Source organism: Saccoglossus kowalevskii, chromosome 15 (genome assembly GCF_978046115.1).
Source record: "Saccoglossus kowalevskii chromosome 15, keSacKowa6.1, whole genome shotgun sequence".
In the NCBI taxonomy this organism is placed as follows: Eukaryota; Metazoa; Hemichordata; class Enteropneusta; family Harrimaniidae; genus Saccoglossus; species Saccoglossus kowalevskii.
In genome coordinates, this window is record NC_140655.1 from 28112173 (window position 1) to 28133539 (window position 21367).

Sequence of the window (21367 nt, forward strand, 5' to 3'; positions counted from 1 at the left end):
ACAAAGCTCTCAAAACACACTAGTTACACGTAATTGTCGTTTCTACTCTTTTGTTTTGAAAAAAAAAATCTGTTCTGATTATTGACGTGTACAAATACGTGCGAAGACACTATGAACTGTAACTAGTTATCACGACGATGGGGCGAGCGTACCAGCATGTATGTGACGTCACAATTGTAGTACACCACGTGATACGTTATCTTAAGTTTTCGATTTGTTCAATTTCTACAAAAAATTGATGATCTTAATTACTGGCGACAAGGGCCGGGGGAAACATTGCATTGATATTTAAAAATAATTTCAATGTTATCATGGGATTAAAATAATAAGTTCAAACCGCAATATTTAATATATTCAGCGATGATTGTATGCTAACTTGAACGGACACATAATGGATCACTCTATTGTTTCTCATCAATGAAATCAACACATCTGACCCACATACATGAAATGTAACACGGGCGGCGCGGTTGAACCTGACCACAATCATTCTATAGTCTATAGAGGGATGTAACCTGACATAAAAACACGGGTAGTCACGTGACTCCGGAATTTGATCCTACATGTATACGTACATATACACATGACTGTTCTGTCCCGTGCTTTGGTTGAAACAGACATCAATAGTAAGGAACATGAATTCAATCGCATTTGTTACATGTTCATTTTTAGCGCTGATCAGTGGGCAAAGTTACGGCGTTTCGATAGCACCAGTTTATCGGCGAAACATTCATTCAGCTGTACCGACACGGAGTTACATCGTGGTGCTGAAGGTGAGAACCCTTCTTTTTTTATGTTATTGTCAAATTGTCGGAAAACATGTATTTGACACGTGTACTGTAGTCCCAGAAACCTGTGTAAACTTAATTATTATCCGACGTCGTAATATTCTTCTGCTTTATTTAAAATAAGTTCTGGAATACATAACTAACGCCAGGCAACATTTTGGTTCAACGGTTTACAAATTTTTAAATATTTATTTATAATTGTGTTTATTACTTTTGAACCAAACGGACACAATTTGTTATTGGCCACGTGTTTTCATCACGTGACACCAATAACGCAGATTTACTATTTCGTGGATGACGATAGCATTTGTATTCGGCGTTCACAAAGGGGGTAAATTAACGCGGTTAGTGAGTACGGTATTGGTTTGGTTCAAATACAATCTGTGTAACCATAATTAGAAAGGATTGCTCAATCATGTTGCGTTGACATTTCTATTTTTAGCGCTGTTCCCTACATTAAATATGACATTTGACCTGCATTGCCCAGTAATGTAAACACGCGCGTAATGTACTTCGGAGCAATGCGGAAATGTACATCTGAACAACCTACCAATTTACGAAACTCGAAAACCTAACATGGGTAGATTAAATATGCAACTGTTTCTAACTGAATAAATATCTCACATCTTAACTTTGACTATTACAGATAGTGTATTCACAACTTCAAGTTGAAACTTTGACGTCATAGTTTTTGTTGTTGCTGCGTCATTCTAGTTCGTGATATTATTTTTCTTACAGGAAGGTCATGAGTACGATTCTGTGGATCGAATCATCGATTATCTGAATATTAGAAAACTGAAAGCACTCAAGAAATTCATTACAATATTTCGAGGTTTCTCAGCAGTGTTAAATGAAGAAATGCTAAACATGGTAAACTACCAAGTCACTTGGCCCTCAGGGTCTTCTAATTTTTTTTTTTTAATTTAAAAGGCATCAATTATCTCAGTGTTCTCTTGCACGTAAGTGGTAAAATCCACAGAAATAAACGCAATTTTCCTTGCATATAACAGTGATACAATATTGATTACTTGAGAAACTTGAAGCGCCACAACCGTGACATCACGCCGTGATCAATATGAGACTCATACGACGTATACAACACGTGTAATAAACCTTGGTTGCTTACACACAACTCGAAAGAGGCACCGGACGGACTCAATTGTAGCATTTAAGCGCGTTGCTTCTACCAATACATGTACTAAATGAACAAACCTTGATTTAAATACAACGTGTTGTTTAACGTAGATACGTACATTTGAAGAAGTTGAATATATTGAAGAAGACTTATTTGTTGAGAAAACGTTTGTTCGTAGTTGGGGATTGGATAGAGTTGACCAGCGGGATCTACCACTAGATGGCGTGTTTAAACCTGCAGGTAAGGCCGTGTTTTGGTATGACACTGACACACACTGACTAGCTGTTGGAATGTAATTATTAGTCATGCTTGAAATGGGTCCCATGCGACGTAGAACGTGCGCTGTACCACGATTGTGGCGCGTTATCTTGGCTTCAATTTGTGCGATTTATATAATGACTATTTGCTTCTTTGTCTCTGTCCAGGTGATGGTGCAGAGGTAGATGTGTACGTAGTTGATACCGGCATTCGATACGATCACGAGGACTTCGGTGGAAGAGCACATTTTTTCTTCGATGTATTTGGAGATTCGGTAAGCCTTTGTTCTCTATAAAAAAAGGAATCAGTTGAGTTTGATGTTAGTCTTTTTGGCATTATTGTCCATGTGTCACATCCCATTTCTCGAATACAAAAATACATACAGTGTCACGCGTAAATGAAGTTTATAATTTATTTATTTTTAGTGGTTAGTTTGTGTACCAGAAAATATAATTTAAACTGAGTCATCATACCCAGTAGAACCTCCTGCACTGAACAGTCGCACCATACGTCAAAGCAATATAATTAGACATACATGGTAAAATATAATTTACCTGTGAATAGCGCCCTCTAGTGACAAATCACACCTGTGACGTAAATATACACCATTTACAGCGTCAGTATTGCCCTTATTTGGATTCATCCGACATTAAAAAACTAGCGTGTTTGAGTTAAACGTACTCTAAATGAGATACAAAATCGCGGCTCTCGACTATATTCGAGCTATTTCTCAAAAAAAAGAGCGAGGTACGAATCATTTTAATGCATATTTCAGGCAACGGACAACGACGGCGACTGCGAAGGACATGGTACTCACGTGTCAGGCACTATTGGAGGAACGACATACGGTATAGCAAAGAAAGTCACTCTGTGGGGTGTACGAGCTTTGAACTGTGACGGCCAAGCTTCCTACTCAGAATTGCTCGCAAGTAAGTTACAAGCATATTCGAAATATTTGATTAAATCTGAGATATAGTTAAAAAAAATACTGTTTTGGGATAATTTGTGTCTAAGGTCAAAGATAACTTCGACAGTTTAAAGGGCGGTAGTCGTCGCGCCACGCATGCGCGAGATATATGGGTCTAAATAAACAAAGATGGCGACGTTGACCGTTGCGCAGATCAACGAGGTATCAAAGGAGTCACCGGTGGTAATTAGTGCAAGTCGCGCCCTGGTCAAACCTCATACTTGTGATTTCCATTTGAAGAGCGCATTGGATTATGGGAAAACCAATGTTTATCAGTATAAATGTCGCACATGCGCAGCGCGACGACTACCATGCTTTAATTATGATTTTTCTGATAGTGTGCTGTTACATCCATCACTCGTTACAGGTTTAGAATATGTCGCCAAACATGGCACGACGTCATCCGTCATCAATATGTCACTGGCCGGGGACAGGTCAATCTCGATAAATCTTGCACTTGCATCGCTATCACATCGGGGATTCACAGTAGTTGTATCGGCCGGTAATGACGACACAGACGCATGTGACAAATCACCGGCAAGCTCACCTGAGGTATTTATCTTTCTATACACGCAATTATACCGAAAACCGCCACACCGAGGGTGGGCACTCGAGCGCACTCGATTCCAATCTTACCCCCTTTGATGAAGGGAACTTCCTATTTGCACATAACGTAGAGCTGAAACAAGACTATTTGTTATCGGAATACAAAGTGTTTGCAAACCTGTTTGCAATCCGCCCACTAATCGCATAGTGTGCCTTGCCAAAACATTTCCTTTTAAATAGGCGTTTTTTGGCTTTCAAGTTTGAGTACCCGACTTTCTGCCGAGTTGGTCGGATCACCACTGCTCTCTCGGCACCAGAATCACAGTCTAGGCACCCGTAAAATATTGCGTGATAGATAATAAACGACTGTTGACTGAGCATTGTTTAGTTTCAATTGTATGTTTCATAAATTACATTTCTCCATTGTATAACAACGCAGTCGGCAACTGACAACATATAGGAGCAGCGAGAAATAAGCTTTTCGCAAGCCTATAACACGTACATATTTCCTCTGCAGGCGATAACCGTGGCGTCAACTGATAAACACGACATTCGATCTGGTTATTCGAATTATGGAGAGTGCGTGGACTTATTTGCACCTGGAGAAAAAATACACAGTGATTATTCAACGTCTTCTACTTCTACGGCTGTTTTGTCCGGGACGTCTATGTCGGCACCACACGTGTCAGGTAACCCAAGACCCCGGTATATTTCATATTTTATTAAGACTAAAGTGCAGAAATGTTAAACACAATTCGGAAATATGTTTGACGAGTCAGAAATAATGGGATTCTATTTTCAATTCGATATGTTTCGAAAATAGATTACACACATTTAAGAATTTATAAAAGTTTATAAACTGTAATTAATTATCTGGGCAACACGTCACCGTACGTCACCTGGCCGGTACAAGCGGCCATGAACTTTGACCCCAGGAAAGTACATTATGTTAGACATTTCACTCATGTTGTCTATACTAATGTTTGATGCAATATATGTTTACGGGCTAGTTGGAGTCTATGAAAGAATATTTTCGTTCAAACTAGTGAATAATGATTTGCTGGTTATCTGCAGACATCTACGCCTGGCGCACGTTTGGACAAAACCATAACATGGTTAGGGGTATCATCTTTTCATAGAGGGATACCGCGTTTTGTATTCTACGTGGAAAACACAATCTCAACAATGCATTAATTAGCTTTTTATAATAAGGCTACTAAGTAAAATTTACCAATTTAACTACCGACATAACACAGTTTGGTGGAAACATATTCGTATTTATGTTTGTACCTTTTGATTCTGACGGTAAAAACATGTATGATCGCACCAATTCTCGTCCGGGTAATAAGCGAAGAATGACTCTCGTAAATAGGTTTATTTATTTATTTATTTATTTATTTATTTATTTATTTATTTATTTATTTATTTATTTATTTATTTATTTATTTATTTATTTATTTATTTATTTATTTATTTATTTATTTATTTATTTATTTATTTATTTATTTATTTATTTTAAGTTTTAGTTTAGTTTAAGTTTTTTTTCTTTTGTATTTCGTTCTATATTAATATTATATTCTACAACACAAAATCATTTCTACATTTTTGTTGATTGAGGGGTGATGGGTTAACCATTGAAATATAGTGTGGGGCATTCTTGTAGACTACTATGCACACTATATTTACTTTTTTCACGGTGATGCTGCGTCAGTGTGATAAAAGTGTGTAGAATTTGTTTGTTTTTATAAGTTTAATTTTGTTCTTTCACCTTTCCTCTAGAATTTGCTTCCAGAATTTTTTATGTACAGATTTTTTTTTGCAAAATCCTTTTTCCCCAGAGTTGTTATTTTGATATACTAGCCACTGTGACCGTTAACTTACTTAGGCAGTAAACAATATTAACTGTCTACCTATACCCTTGATAAGAATTGTTCACCGATATTACAGAGAATTGTGGAAACTTATTTTATTAGTCTACTGTTTAGTGAATGTGTGTATATAAGTACTAATCACAGTTTCAGAACTACTTAAGAAAGCTCTTTATTTAAACTTGTATGATTCTGATGAAATGTACAACATAGCAACCACAACTTCAAGTTGTTTCTTGGTAGTTAGACTGAAGCTTGCTGCTAAATCACGAAGCTAAAGGGGCCGATGTAGTCCTTGGTATATTCAACAAAATCTATCTCACCGACACAACGACATCAATTATTAGGCAAAAACTCTTTTTCAATCAGGTATTTAGGCATAAAATGTTTATCGTAACTGCACACACTACTACGCTATGCGCATTTACTGATTAACCTCTGATTATTGTTTAAAATATTAAATACTTGAAATAATTATAATTTGAAATAACAATATAAATATTTCCACGTCCAACTCACCAAAGACATTCAAAACAGGACACCATTTGGCAATAACTAGAACGTACGTACACCATTCTATAAAACCGCACCCCGCTGATATAGGCCGTACCAGCACGCCCATATTTGTACGTGTTATGTGTCCACACGTATTTCCGTTGACTTGACAGATTGCGTGTCTGGCGGCTCCGTTAAAAAATCTAGAGCGGAGGCAAGACAAACAACATATAACAATAAACATCTACATAGATAGTAACAATTAACGACGTTTTGGCTAAATCACTAGATTGTACGACTAACATGACGTATGTATCTGAATAAACTAATTACGTTGGAATGGTCTATTAAAAAAACTGTACTTTTCATGCTGCCGAACGTCAGTCCACTTTGGTTTCTAAGTAGGGAAAGCGTCATTGAGCAAATCGTTGCCGAAGATTACATTAACAATTCCCTTTTCATAGCATCGGCACCAAAAATGGTAAATAAAACTTTCCTTGATGTAGTTGAGCTCTGTATACGACCTGATGTCAATATTTCACGCGATTAAGAAATAATATTTATCTCTCATCTTAACTGACTAAACTGTTATTTTCTCTTCTAGGAGTTGCTGCTTTGACATTACAGGCTAATGCTACCATGACTCCGAAGGAAGTCAAGAACACTATCATCTGTTCGGCAACGCCAGACCATATCATTAACACTAAAGACTCGCCCGATTTGCTCGTATATAACAGCGCTGAATATGAAGCTGTTACGTTTGATGCAACTTACCAGTCGGGATGCTAGCAGGTTCACAATAAAATACTGTAACATTTTTTTTTTACTTTTCAAAATGAGTCCATCAAGAGGATTTTCGAATCAACACAAATCTAACTACTGATGGAGTACTAAAAACCGTTTATGCGACTCGGTGAAAGCAGTTTTGTACTTAGGTACACATGTAATATTATTTTCGTTAGACAATACTCAATAGATGTCTCATTGATAAACTGATGCATTGTAAGAATGGTTTTCTCATTTGTCATTTAAAACGCCCATGATTTTAAACGTATATACATAATATTCCAAAACAGGAGGTGAAGTTAAGTTTATTTTCTAGTAGTATCCATATTTCTAACACTCCCACACATATATATATATACATACTACAAATTAACAAAACAAAATAACAGTAAAAAAGAACAAAATTTTCACAGCGAGAAAAAAAATGCAAAATTCAAGCAAGTCAAAATGTTGTGACTGCTAAAATTTTAATCTAGTTCAAGTTAACTAGAGTACAGATAATAAAGACATAAATATGACAAATTAATACTGCACTGAATATATTACCCCTGAATAAATTAAACTATACCGAACAGATTCAACCAATCAAAATTAGTTATGTTTCTAACTATTGTAATAGGGATAAAAACTTTCGATATGTAAATATCGTGGGTTGTATGGGCTCATTCTGATATGTATTTATATCATGTAATTTTTACAAATTCAACAAACATGCATTTTTTAAAATTTTATATAAGTCAGCAGAACAGTTTCTTCTTGTAATACGATTCGTGTAAGTAGTATAATTCGATAACATGTTATGTTGATATTTATCACGGTAACAGGACAGTTGTTTTCGGAGACTGCCCTCAATGTCAGCTGTCAACAATCAATTTTCACTAAACAGTTTAACAATCTATCCTCGGGGGCGGACATCCGGGCATTTTCACCGCCTGGCAACCCGCGGCGGTGAAAACAAAGGCCCAAAACTCGCAGAAAACGGTACTTTGGGATGATTATTGAGACTCCTCTGAACAGTGTAATAAGATTAGCCCTACGTATGTAACATATATAAATTTGGTTGTTCAGGATTACTTCAAAGTTGAGTTTGTGTTGTTTTCTCGAATTTTCACCGGCTCGACCGGCGTTCCACAGCAGCGCGCACAGAGCCCATAGAAATGCATGTACAGTGGTGCGCGTCGTAGCAATGTGGAACGTCTGTGACGTACTCCGCCCCCGAGGATTGGCTATTTTATTCTTCTTCATTTTTTGTAATATTTCCGCGTCATTAATTCACTCTGACAGTATTTTTCCAATAATCGTTCAATAATAGATTAAAACACTGACATTGTGACGTTAACCATTTGAGTAGCCTGCTGACAGTACAGAAACATTCGACACATGGATACAATTAAAATATGTCTTATTTCTGATTAAAAAATGCGCGGATAACTTGAAATGACCTATTGTAAAACGTGTGACTGCCATCTTTTCCGATGTATATATTAAAAAAACGTGAATTGAAACTCTGGCGGCAGTTGTCCGGTAGTAGTTGTCCGGGGCAGCTGTCTGAGGAAACTGCACAGGAGGCAGTTGTCTTACGGGTGTGTTGCCCGGAGGTAGTTGTTCTATACATGTGATATAGACACGACGTAGAACAAGATAATGTCACTTCGTATTCATAATGTGTTCGCGTGATGCTTACAAAATCAGATTCTTAATCACAATCTCACAGATTCTATCAAATCAATAACTATAACTACTCTTAATATTTGTTTAAAAAACAGTTCAATAACGAATCTATCACAATGACCCCTACCACGCATACGATATATACGCCAGCAACACACACAGAACTTCATTATTCAACTTGAATTGTACTATCTTTCTTTGATTTTTCCGTAAAATCCGGTGCTTAATATTTTCGTATGGTTGTTAGTTCTATTTTTATAACCAGATGACGTAGGCACTGTGAACTGCTACACGCACGCGTTTGGTGTTTCGTGTACAGATAAAAGTATATTCACATAAAATTATACGGATGTGTGTCGTTTACTTGTCTCCACGAGCTGGAATTCTTTTAAGTACTGTTAAGGTGACCTTGTTTATTTGGATCGAAATACTGTTTTTAACACTTGCAGATATTGGAAATTATGTTTTTTTGGAACTAACCCAGGATGTTCTTGATCGTCGCGCAAACATGTAAATAAAAATGTCGAAGTCAATTTCCAAGGTATATGCTGGATTTGGAATACGCGACACAAATAAAAGTGTACCTCAATTAATAATGAAATACAAAGAAAGAAAAGAATAAATAAATAAATTGTATATTAATTGAAATTGTCGAAGGGTGCGTCGATTTGTACTAAGGTGGACAGCTACGTTTGTGTTTTGTTTACAGATGGTGTAACTGCGCATGCGTCAACGTACACTTCGTTACCGGATATCACAAGTTTGAGCAATGAAATAATAGAAATTTACAGTCTTTAACAAAAAAGATGCCTCTTTTATTCTTTATAAATTGGATTATTTAGACATTTTTTATAAGTTGTATTTTACGAAATTGGAAAAGTGTAAATTTTGGTCTATGGCGGCAAAGTTAGCTTCTAATTCCTTCTGGAATCTAAAAATTTGGTGTTTGATGTAATTTCAATTGATGAGTTGGCAGTAACCAATCACAATTTACTTTAGCTATGATTCTCGAAGTTATGCATGCAATGATGGCGAAATTCAAATTTTCAATTTGAGACCATTTTGCACATTACGAATATAATAACGAAAATAATAATTGATCAAATGAAATCAACAATGTTTTTAGTCAGTTGTGTTCCCTCGCCTTGTTTACATGACACCGGGGAAGGCAATATACACTAAAGAACACCGAAATTTGTCATTGTCTGCAACGAAATTAAGTTTTCTATCTATAAAATATGTGACAGAATATCTTTGAGGGACGTCTGCGTTATTTTCTGGTACGTTTTACATTTTGTGGCAGTAACTAGATTTCAAAATTAACGAACACAAAACAATGTCGTTTTCATGCGGTCAATCGACCGGACATTTGGTCGTCACGTGGCTATATTCTAGCCACATCATTTGTTGGAACGTTTTCTACTGTCAACATTATTTAAAAGTGTTACCCCCCTTCCCTTTGAAATCGTACTTGGAAGTGTTGAGTGATAGTTTATTTTGGGACTGAATCAAATCCTAATTTTAAATGAAGTGTTTGAGCCGAAAGAACCGATAATTGTGATGCAGTTCAAAACTTGTCGCCACTACATGCATAACGAACCAAAATAATTCCAAATTGTGATTACTTATCTCTAATACATCAATTACGTCAAAACCAAAATGGCAGACTCCATAAAATATTCACTTTGCCATCATTAGCCAAGTATAAAGTATATTTTATAAACTTATATTCTCTTCTTTAATTACGATTGATTTGAGCTCTCCAATTTGTGATATATGTTTTTTAAAACTTTGTCTTAATTACATTTATTTGTACAGATCCACATTATGTAAATGTAGGTCATTTTGATTCGAATTAAGTTTGATATATTTTGTATGGTCTTAGTTTGCCCGCATAAACTGATTCACATTTTTTTATATGAAGATATTTCTTTATTTTGCAAACAGTAAATACACACACTAACAACGATATTATGGTAAGCTAGCGGATCAACAATCGCCATACACTATTGTATTGTTTGAGCTGTAATGTGAAAACACTGTCTGTGACGATGTGGGGGGGGGAATAAAATAGTATTTGAGGGGCTAAAACAATACTATTCTTGGAAGTACATTGACGCAGATATTCATTGATCACGCCGAATATTTATATAAGTTGCCATTCATCGACAGTCCCTCAACTTTTACAAAAGACATTATTGAGGCAACAGTGCGTTCGTGTAAGAATTCTGATTGAGGTCATCCCGTGAATGCTCGTTGTAGCTACATATGAATTATCTACAATATTTGACGAGAAACATAAAACCAATAAACTGGCAAGTATTCGTGATTCGGCGTGTAGTCAGCTGACTGCGTATTCAAAGTGGTGTTATTTAAGTCCTTCAAACGTGTAACAAGGTTTATTTGCCGAAACGCCGGGTGTACAACGGTAGGTTTTATTTTAATATTGCTTATACACAAGATATATATGATTTTTGTAATTTATATCTGATTTTATTCATTATCGGGTAACCTTTAAGGCGATTTGAGATAGATAAATCACTTATTAGTGTGTTTGCCGCCAGGTTCGGTAATGCATATGTTTTCTCGCACAGTCGCATGTTAACCATAGTGTAAATACAGGACGCGTCAATTTCAATGAATGCATTGTTCAATTCTCTATTTTAGTTGGTTAGAGAATACACAACATAGTTGTGAGGTCTAGCACTGATCATCACATGATTTCAACCGAATGAATTTTATCTATATGATTTATAATCATTGAATCTATTTTAGAGATTTTAGATTTTGCCGTAATTAACCTTAATACCGGAAATAATTTCAAACTGTTCCAAAGTCGGCAAAACGTGATTAAGGGATTCGTCAGAGGTTTACGAATACATGCACATGTCATCCGCGTGTTGCGAGATCCTATACTCGTTCCTGTATAATTTAACTCCTTTTATAACAGAATCCGACTTCACCTTTTTGGCTAACAAGTTCGGCACAAATTATAAACTACGGTAGTATGGCAAAATCGCACACCTGGTTTGATGAGAAAATACTCCGAAGACCATCCTTTATCAACAACACGTGTTATAGGACCAGAATAAAACAGTTTACTGCAATCGAGGAGCTCATTACCAGAATTCAAAAAAAACAAAACAAAAAAAACAAAAAACGTCAAAGCTTGATGCATAACATTTTAATCGAGAGAATCGAAGGCCTTCTCCTAATCTTCATTAAACACAGATCCTGGAATTTGCTCAATCTCATTATCATCAGTAATTACTGTTAAAATACGGATGTTTTCACATTATACCGAGATTTACACTTTGCGATTACGGATAGATGAGGCAAGTTTATAATCAGGGTTTAAAAAAAGATATCGGTCTCCGGTCGTTAAGTTACCAGGAATTGTTGTTCTGTTTGAGGACGACAGATAGAATACCTACGGGGAAATAAGAGAGTTTTCAATTTATTACCGTTAACGCGTGAGAAAATCCACGCACGCTTCTGCCTAACATGACACACTTGTGTTTAAAAGCATCTCCAAGTTACTTGAATATAGCTCCATCGCCGCGTTTGGTATATTAACCATGTAAACACGACTTTCCTTTTTACTACAGTATTCAGTATGAAATTATTCACCGTTTTAACGATAGTTGCTGTCTGTCTTATTGCTTGGGCGAGATCTAAAAAACCTTTTATTCGAAAAGTGTCAGACTGGGTGGAAGGCGAGTACATTGTTGTATTTAAGGTAAGGAGAGTGTGATCAATAGTCATATTAATATTAATTAATATTCATATTAACCCCTCCCCCTAAAAGTCAAGATACTGATAACATGAGTTTAAAATTCAGTTTAAAGTAATGTTTTGATCAATGTGTTCAACGTTCATTTGCTCTGTTTAGATTTAACTTTTACTCTGATGATTTTTTTGCCCCAACAGGACGAGATTGTCGGTGATGTGGCAACCGCCACTGAGGCTATAATGAAGAAACTCGATCCGCTCGACCTCAAATTAGCCAAGGTCAACAGAGTGTTCAATAAAGCCATTAATGGAGCTGTCATCCAAACCATGAACGTGAAATCAATAGATTTATTGGAGTCGGTGAGTTGCTAAATATTTGCTTGTGCGAAACAAGACGATGTAGTCGTCGTATTGTTGTTATTTACTCCATCTTGATGGGATTAAATTGAATCCGACTGGTTACTTATATTAAAGGGCGGTGGTCGTGACGCAGCGCGTGTTCGAATTTCATGTAAATGAACAATGTATTTTCACGCGTTGTATACATCGATATGAGTCCCATATCGAACAGGACGGGCGCGACGACTGTCGCCATTTAAGTATAGCTAGCTTATTAGGTACAGTTACGTTAACCTTCCGAAAGCTATACTGTAAACTATATTATTTTCGCTTGGAATTTATTTTCGCTAAAGTGATGATTCAAAATCCAGCCAATATATCTTTTTTTTCTGTATTTTACATTAAACTCGTCAAAAATCAGTGAAAATTAATTCCATACTAAACACCTAAAAAGCCTGACTGATTTCAGCTGAAATAAAGTATTTTACAGTAGTTATCTTCACCATTTTACGTGCTGGTATTATTAAACATAATTATTGCATTGTGATTTTTTTTTGTAAGAAGTGAAAAACCTGACTACCGGAATTAGTCATCTTTGCGTGTAAAATATACTATGGTGTGCAGTGAGTGCGTCAATTATTTATTTTGTATGTTTATTGCTCGTTTAACGATCACATTTTCTTCTATGCAACAAGTCGGCTACATTATAAAAAAAGTCTGCGCGCTTTTAAATATGACAAAGCAAAATTGCCAATTTCAAATGCACAGCAGGTCAAATCATTGGAACGGAAGTTATGAGGTACCCGCGTCACGTTATGCATATCATTGATCCAGTCTGGTTCCTAGGTGGTTTCGGTGATTTCCACTGGTGGCCTAGGGAGTCATTACCACACTGTTGTTCAGTGTGTATATTATTGAACAACGAGCATTCATGTCAGATATATATATATATCACCCCCAACGATGATTGTGCAAATGCGTCACTTGACAGGCATTGACTTTTAGATGATCTCGCGAGAAAAGAGTTACGTTCAACACAAATCCGGGACGACAAGAGAAGACGAAGAGAATGTTGTTAGGCATTTGTGTCGTGCCTAGTATTTAGTAGTATATATAGACAATTTGCAAATGACATCACGAGTGCGTCACCACGCGATATACTATATAGGGAACTTTTGTGACGCGACATCATGGCCGCCAACATCTCGCCAGTAGCGTTAGAAAATCCCGAATGTACAAAGGTTCTATACAAAAACTAATGTGCAGGCAATAACATAATATAAATCGCCGCTTTACAGACTCATATTAGACTGTCTGTGGCAGACAAGTAATAGGAAACAAAACACAGGCAGTACGTTTTATATTTTTACCAGCCTATACCACTTGGACTAAGGTGTCAACTTTATTGGTGTGTATACTAATAGTAATACAATCCAGAGTTATGGGAAAACCAGGATTGTCATTGCATATTACAGCGAATGACACGGTGGAAGTGTGTACAAATCCTCAGCAGTCACTGGTTTGTTAGCTGTTGTATATATCTGGTACCGTCGCTTATGTGTGGGCTTCAGCACCATCAATGTGGTGAAACCTCATTGACGGTGCTGAACTTGACGATGCATGTAACGTAAATGCGTTGTGGAATACGGAAAACGGGCCCGAAGCATGCGTACTGCGCACACAATATGTTAATAACCTTAAACGAGGTTATGACGTAGGCATATCTCATGAATATTATTTGAAAGTGAAATTATTATTAGAAAGTATTTAGTATGAAACGCCGGAATCACGTATATTCGGTCTTGAACCCCACTATGTCTATTGCGGTTATTTGAAGACTGCAAACGCTTTCTATCATACTAAATTTGTCACCAAATTTAACAACTGTTTTTTCGTTTTACAATACAATCTGAATGAGCTACGGCAAGCCGAAATAGGTCTCAATTGCATACAGCGCAACAACGTTACTTTAAACAACTCAAACCCTTACCTTACAATGGGTAGCGGTTTAATATTGCTAATTTGTCAAGTTTTGCTTAGAATCTTCACTTACATCATATTAAATGCGGTTATACTAAATGTTATGATATAAGAAAGTTATACAGTGAGATTTGAAATTAAAATTGGTATAAGATTAACTTCGTGCCGTAATAAAAGATTGCTAAGCATATCGACCACACAATTTTCTAGACTTATTTTTCTAATTTTCAAAGATGGCGAGCGAGCTAGGAATTGCCTATATCGAACAAGATGCCAAGGTGAAACCTGCGGAAATATGGAACCTCGACAGAATCGACCAAACCAGCAACATCTTGGACGGGACATTCAATCCTAGCGGTAAGAGCACATTAATATCTCAGTTAGATCGCCTACAGCAATTAATGCCTGACCACTAGATATCAAAAATTAAAAAAAAAATGTGCAAAGGGCATCTGGAAAAATATGTCGAATAACTGCGATTTAACCACAAATTCCACGATTTCTATATAGAAGGACGTTTGTGAAACAAATATGTAAATATAAAACAAACTAGTATCCCACCATGTTCTTTAGTTTGTTTTTGTCAAGATATGTGTAGTACACACACACACACCAACAAATAAAACATCAGTCCACTTTATTGTACTTTGCAATTAAAAAGTTAAAATTTGTCACTGTGGTGATACGACTATTCCATCGTCATGACGAGGATATTAGATTATCTGTATTTTAGTTAAAACATGTTTTAGATTACGAAAAGATTGTTATATCCCATGATTAACACTTACTGGGTTTATGTGGCCAACATTCATCTATCTGATATACTGCCACTAAACGCATTTATATATCACAGCAATGAACATTATTAGTAATTATATTTTGTAATGTACACATACAGTCATTTAGAAGCGAATTATCGTATTAATACATTTGCTACCGAGACAGTATATAAAATGTAATATAAACCTTAACTATGAATTCAAATTAGCCTATATGCGGTTTCATCAGGATTTTTTTTTATTGCGCTATTTTCTACTCAGATAGTTTTGGCGTTACATTGTTAATATATCTATATGTTTTATTGACGAGCCTATCAAAATTCGTAGATACCATTACTTGAAAGTTAGAAGTCACAGGGGTACTGCAAGTTATATAATACATTCTACTAATACTAAATTATGGCGAAACACATTTGTAATTAACTTACACATATATTTTAATATAAACTGACCCATCCAAGCAGTCTAGGTGATGGGTATGCGCAGCGGACCGAGTGAATATGAACTAGTTCGTTTAGTGACTATTCATATCTTAAATATTAAATATTTTTGAAACTGTTAACTTTATTGAAATGTACGTATTTCCATTTTCGGCATGTTAGTCATTTTTGTAAGTTTTATATTTTTGTAATGCACGTTTGACATTTTTGAATCTAAAAACAATGAAGAAAAAAAACAAACATACATGGATTTAAAAAAATAAACAATATTAAGTCGTCCTGTGTTGGCTATGTTCGGAGCTGGTTGAAGTTTTTTAAACATACTTTGATGTTCAGTAACAAGCTCTTTGTCAAATAATAACCCTTTTAATATTTTATATATATATTAATTTCACCAATATATAATCACTTACGTAACACTGTCCGATGGATGATTGTTTTCTTGTTTAAACTTAGGATTGAATATTTTCACCGAGTGTCGACGTAAATTCTAACCTGCTCTAATTCTAACTAAGTTTCTCTATTTGGATGATATCAAAGACTTGATAACTCCATAAGCCATTAAATTCTGAAAACATGCATATTACGATCTCTTAAAAACAGTTTAGACACACAATCAATTTGAGTGATGGTAGCACGTGATTCGGCTCCAAATGTCGTAACATGGCGACACATTGATTTTTTAAAAGTACATTGATTCTAAATATTGAAGATATATCGACACAATTGAAATAACGTTTAAATCGCATTCACGAACTCCATAATTACCAAGATTGCGTCTGATTTGCTACCAAATCCTTTGGGTAAGTCTGACCAACCAGAGAGCAGCCTATCAAATTATGCTTTGTGTATACGCTTCGACTTAACTGTCATTTCCTTGAGTTTTTTTGGAGATTCTACTTTCAGGTTGAGAAAGTTGATTATATTTCAGTGAATCTTATTTTGCAACAAAAATGAGCTGCTGTCTTATTGTTTGTACACTAGATGATACGCACATTGGATCATATTCTACTACTACTATAGTATTAATTGGCTTTTGGACAATCACCATCATATATCTTCGACATTCTGTATCTGTATCTGTATGTATGTAGCATAGAACTGTAAATCATTTCAGCAGATTTATTTTTCATTAAATGACCTCAGTGTCAGTCACACTAATTATTATGCAAATTTGTTAATTATTCAGATATAGGAGGGACACTCAAATTAATTAAAAGAATTGTTTTCACTGCACCAATATCTTCTCGAAAGAGATTTTTTCATAAAGATTAAGCCTAATACTTCAAAATGCTATGTTTGTGATGATAAATTATTTAAATTATATTAATATGGGCACAATAGACGCAAATGGGCGCCAAAATATCGTCGAAAGCGAGAACAAGAGAACTATCATCGCGTTAACACCTCTTCCTATCTATGCAATTAGGATACTTTGATAACTGGATGCGATATCAAAAGGAAGGATTTGAGGAGCGATATAAGTCTCGTGACTTTTCTCACTCTCAACAAAATCTCGGCGGCCATTTATTTCTAGGGTCTATTACGAAAGATGTATCACCGTATTGGACTATCATTCGAGGTACTTCATCTTTCAACTTTCCATTATATCACTAATGCGAGCTATCTTTCATGCTTATTTGATTGATCAGGAGACGGAACTGGAGTCAATGTGTATCTTGTTGATACTGGTATATATACTGACTATAGCAACTTTGCCAATGAACCCACGGATTGGATAGACATATACAGCGGTCGCAAGGTACAAATTCATTTACCGTTGCATATATACCGGTAAACACATATTGAAAGAATCGTTCGGCACTGTTTAATACTACTGATACAATTTAAAATCACACTTACATTAAATAATTAACAACCAATTTTATGTGTAAATGGGACCACTTTTGTCACATCGTTTAGACAGAGGCGCTGATAGCTACCTTTCAAAGTCGATACGCATGCAGGCTTAGATTGTATGTCTGAATAAAAATATGGAGGGACAATTAGTATAAATGGTAGCGTTTATTGGAACCCAATTATGTAACAGGTTAATATAAAGTTCAGTTAAATATTTAGGTTTCCTTGAACACTGAATTTGAATTACTTTGATATGGTGTTCCTTAAAATTGTCCATTCAATCTAATGGATTGGCCACATGATGAGAAATGGGGGAAACTGCCATATGCATTGCAAGCCCACACATAGCCCCCAGAAGAAAAGCAGGGCGAGCTAAAACAAAATACAGGTGAACGGAGGAAAGGGAGTAATTGTGATGGACACAAGAACATTACAGCCTAATAGACCACATGCTTCGAAAAGTATACACAGATACATGAAAAGCTAAAGACATATCGAGAACGGTTAAAGCGGGGTAGTCGTCACATGCGCATGTGTCAGATGGCCATAGCGTGTCATTGTTTACAAACAAGCGTCTACCCATGAGCCTTTGCGTTTTGAGCGTGTGTTGTTATCGTCTCTTGGGACTCAATTCCCGAGCGTGCGCAGGTGACGACCCTCCCACTTTAAACATACAGATGTGCCTTATTTATTCACAGATTTCAACGTATGTTAATTACACAGAATAGTTATAGTTGTGTGGCAATGTGTTTAGCAATTATTATGTTCATGTTAAAGTCAGTTCTCTGTTTGTAGGCCCCCGTAAAAGGTGACTGTAATGGACACGGTACTCACATGGCTGGTACGATTGGGAGCATGACGTACGGAGTGGCGAAAAACGTCAATTTGTTAAGTGTCCGAATATTTGACTGTAATGGGGATACCACTTGGGGTTACGTAATTGACGGTACGTTTCTTTCGTGTTATTCAAACGTTCGACCCGCAGTTAATGTTAATGTGCTATTGAGAAACATGTGACATGTTTACTAGTAGTAAGAGGGCTGGTCCCGACCGCGTCTAACTCCGAGATGAAACACTTCTGAACAAGGTCCCGGGGCTAAACAATTCCCTCTATCGGCCATCCAATAGTTGGTGAATTAGGCGTGATAATTTGTGAAGATTGAATGTGAACCACTGCGACTGGGATATTTACAAAGCGAAATAGCCCCCAGTTTCTCAGTACGTGTAAACTCCATGCAATAAACAACTCTTCCATAATACCGAATTTTTAACTCAATGACTGAAAATAAATACTAATAATGCAAATCACTTAATTACCTGTGTTGATTCGAACATAGTCAAAAGTTAAATCTACTTAGACTGGCACCAAATGTCATCTAGTCGTTTACATATTCTGTCTGTTTCTGTTTCTACAGCGTTGGAATATATCCTCGCGAACGCCAACCCTAACATACCATCGGTGATCAATCTATCACTCAGTGGCGGGGTTAGTGATGCAGCAAACGCGGCCGTGAATAAACTCTATGATGCGGGTATTCTGCCAATTGTAGCTGCGGGAAACGGAGGCATTAACTCCTGCGAAACGTCACCAGCTAGCGCCGAGAAGGTAAACAGAACTCACACAGCATTTCAGCGGGATTTATGTCTTTATAACTATAATGTATGAGTCAATGAGAAATTACTTACTTGATTGTATCTGATTGGCTACCCAGCTCTAATATCTAACACTATGGCCAATCAGAGAGCAGCTTCTTGTCGACAGTTTGTTTTCGGTGTTTTCATATTCTGCTTTGCATATGTGCTTCGACTTGACTTCATTGTAGTCTTATTTCATTGTAGGCGCTTGTCGTCGGAGGGGTCGGACAAGCAGATGAACAAGTATTCAACTATGGGCAGTGCGTAGATGTAATCGCACCAGCTATCAATATTGAAAGTTTGAATTTCGAGCGAACTCGGAAAATTCCGAGTGTTATCGCGTCTGGAACCTCGTCAGCAGCTGCCCATGTCACGGGTACGTGGCTTTCATAATTATTATTTCTCTATTTCGTGGCTTTTCAATGTGATTGACCCTACTCAATGCGTAGCTTGTTTCAATACTTGATATGTGAGTCCCTGTGTCAAATGTGCTTATTTCAAGGCGAATTCAATTCAATTTCGACATCTTGAAAACTAACATTCTGATTTCGTTGATACTTATTACAGCGGAGATCACAAGTTACACCATGACGCCTGCGTCTACCTTTTGTGGATATGTAGTCTAAGGAGATCCCCCTATTGTGGATAGATAGTCAGTGGGGCATGCCTATTTTTGTAGACAGGTAGTGTGAAGGACATACCTCTGTTATGGAAGGTAGTCAGAGGGACCTGCCTCCTAGTGTAGACAGGGCGTCAAAGGGGAAAGACATAACCTTTTGTGAACAGGTAGTCAGAAGAGCATGCTCCTATTATGGACAGGTAGTTAAGGAGATATGCTCCTTAATATGGACTGGTAGTTAAAGGGCATTTACATATCATGGACTGGTAGTCAGTGGGGGCATGCCTCTATTCTGGACTACCTTAGTGGCGGCGGCACAGGGGCGGAGGCGGTCGACCACGCGAAAACAATGTTGGAGGGGCGTCGCCCCAAATCAAGCTGAAACCCTTGTATGTAAGCCAAATTTGTCTCTCAAAATGCAGGAAATAGCGTTTAAGAGGGTCTAGATTTCAAGATTAAGTAGATCTCGCCGCCATGCAAACTTTCGTGCCGCCGCCTCTGTGTCCGAGTACCTATTGTGGACTGGTAGTCAGAGGGGCATTTTTCTATTGTGGATAGGTAGCTAGAGGTGGTTGACTATAATTCATATGGGTTGGACATTGAAACTAAACACTATAAAGTACTTATGAGTTATTGTTATTTCTATAGGAGCTGCGGCCATTATTCTCCAGAATAACCCGAACTGGACCCCAGTTGATGTTGAGAACTTCATTAAGAGTACGGCCACCACCGTCTCTGGATTGGATAACCCTATCCTTTACGTATACTAGCGATCCTGTAAATATAATATTGGTGTTGATAATAAATATTCTGGATATAAATATTAACAGATAAATAATTCAATGTTTGCCGTTCCTTGTTCAATTTAGGGAACGTGCAACTGTTCGTCTTATATGTAATAAACATAGGAAATAAACAAGTAAATAATCACACCTTTCTGATATGCATTACCAGGCCCACAGAATATTCAAGATAATATCACGAATAAAAGTCAATGAATGTAGGGGCAATTCAATACGTTTATGAAATGTTTCGCTTGAGATAAACTAAATATCGTTTGTCACGTACATTTTTACTAAGAGATGCAAATAATTTACAATCCTCGAGATATTTCATTATGTAATTTTAAATCAGTAAATCGTCAGTATGAATTGTTTTGGGCCGACAGTTGTCAAATCTGGTTCATAAAGTTATTGTATGTTTTCGGTTAGTTTAGTATTGAATACTTGTTAGGACAAGAGAATTGTGACTTAAAACTGCCTCCGAAAAAAACAAAAACAAATACAAATAACCGTGTCAGTATGTACAAAATAACTGCATCTGCACCTGTTACTGCAACTAGAACTTTAATTGCATTTGGAATTTTTTTCGACAGAAGATGGTGATGTGATGACAGTAAAAATAGATTGCATTTAAAACTCATACGTTTTATTCTTTAAAACTAATCAACAATCTGACTGAATTTGTCA

At 36.5% G+C, this 21367-nt stretch overlaps 2 protein-coding genes across 2 annotated transcripts; both read left to right on the forward strand.

The window, feature by feature from the left end:
• The first annotated feature begins 613 nt into the window (after window positions 1-613).
• LOC100369113 (uncharacterized) lies at window positions 614-7053 on the forward strand. Its single transcript, XM_002730722.4, has 8 exons — window positions 614-773; window positions 1527-1658; window positions 2034-2163; window positions 2349-2455; window positions 2957-3110; window positions 3516-3700; window positions 4212-4383; window positions 6662-7053. The coding sequence occupies exons 1-8, from the start codon at window positions 636-638 to the stop codon at window positions 6844-6846; spliced, it is 1203 nt and encodes a 400-aa protein (XP_002730768.3). The 5' UTR covers window positions 614-635; the 3' UTR covers window positions 6847-7053.
• Window positions 7054-10905: 3852 nt separating this feature from the next.
• LOC144350061 (uncharacterized) lies at window positions 10906-20830 on the forward strand. The gene is made up of 9 exons (XM_078008439.2): window positions 10906-10942; window positions 12123-12253; window positions 12445-12606; window positions 14799-14922; window positions 17437-17546; window positions 18440-18590; window positions 19060-19250; window positions 19484-19655; window positions 20547-20830. The coding sequence occupies exons 2-9, from the start codon at window positions 12131-12133 to the stop codon at window positions 20666-20668; spliced, it is 1155 nt and encodes a 384-aa protein (XP_077864565.2). The 5' UTR covers window positions 10906-10942; window positions 12123-12130; the 3' UTR covers window positions 20669-20830.
• Window positions 20831-21367: the final 537 nt, after the last annotated feature.

Excerpts from the sequence above, each read along its gene's own strand:
- LOC100369113 (XM_002730722.4), top strand. The coding sequence starts at position 636 with ATGAATTCAATCGCATTTGTTACATGTTCATTTTTAGCGCTGATCAGT. Across the intron at positions 774-1,526 it reads GTTACATCGTGGTGCTGAAG|GAAGGTCATGAGTACGATTC; the intron begins GTGAGAACCCTT and ends TTTTTCTTACAG. Across the intron at positions 3,111-3,515 it reads CTACTCAGAATTGCTCGCAA|GTTTAGAATATGTCGCCAAA; the intron begins GTAAGTTACAAG and ends CACTCGTTACAG.
- LOC144350061 (XM_078008439.2), top strand. The coding sequence starts at position 12,131 with ATGAAATTATTCACCGTTTTAACGATAGTTGCTGTCTGTCTTATTGCT. Across the intron at positions 12,607-14,798 it reads CAATAGATTTATTGGAGTCG|ATGGCGAGCGAGCTAGGAAT; the intron begins GTGAGTTGCTAA and ends TAATTTTCAAAG. Across the intron at positions 14,923-17,436 it reads CGGGACATTCAATCCTAGCG|GAGACGGAACTGGAGTCAAT; the intron begins GTAAGAGCACAT and ends TTGATTGATCAG.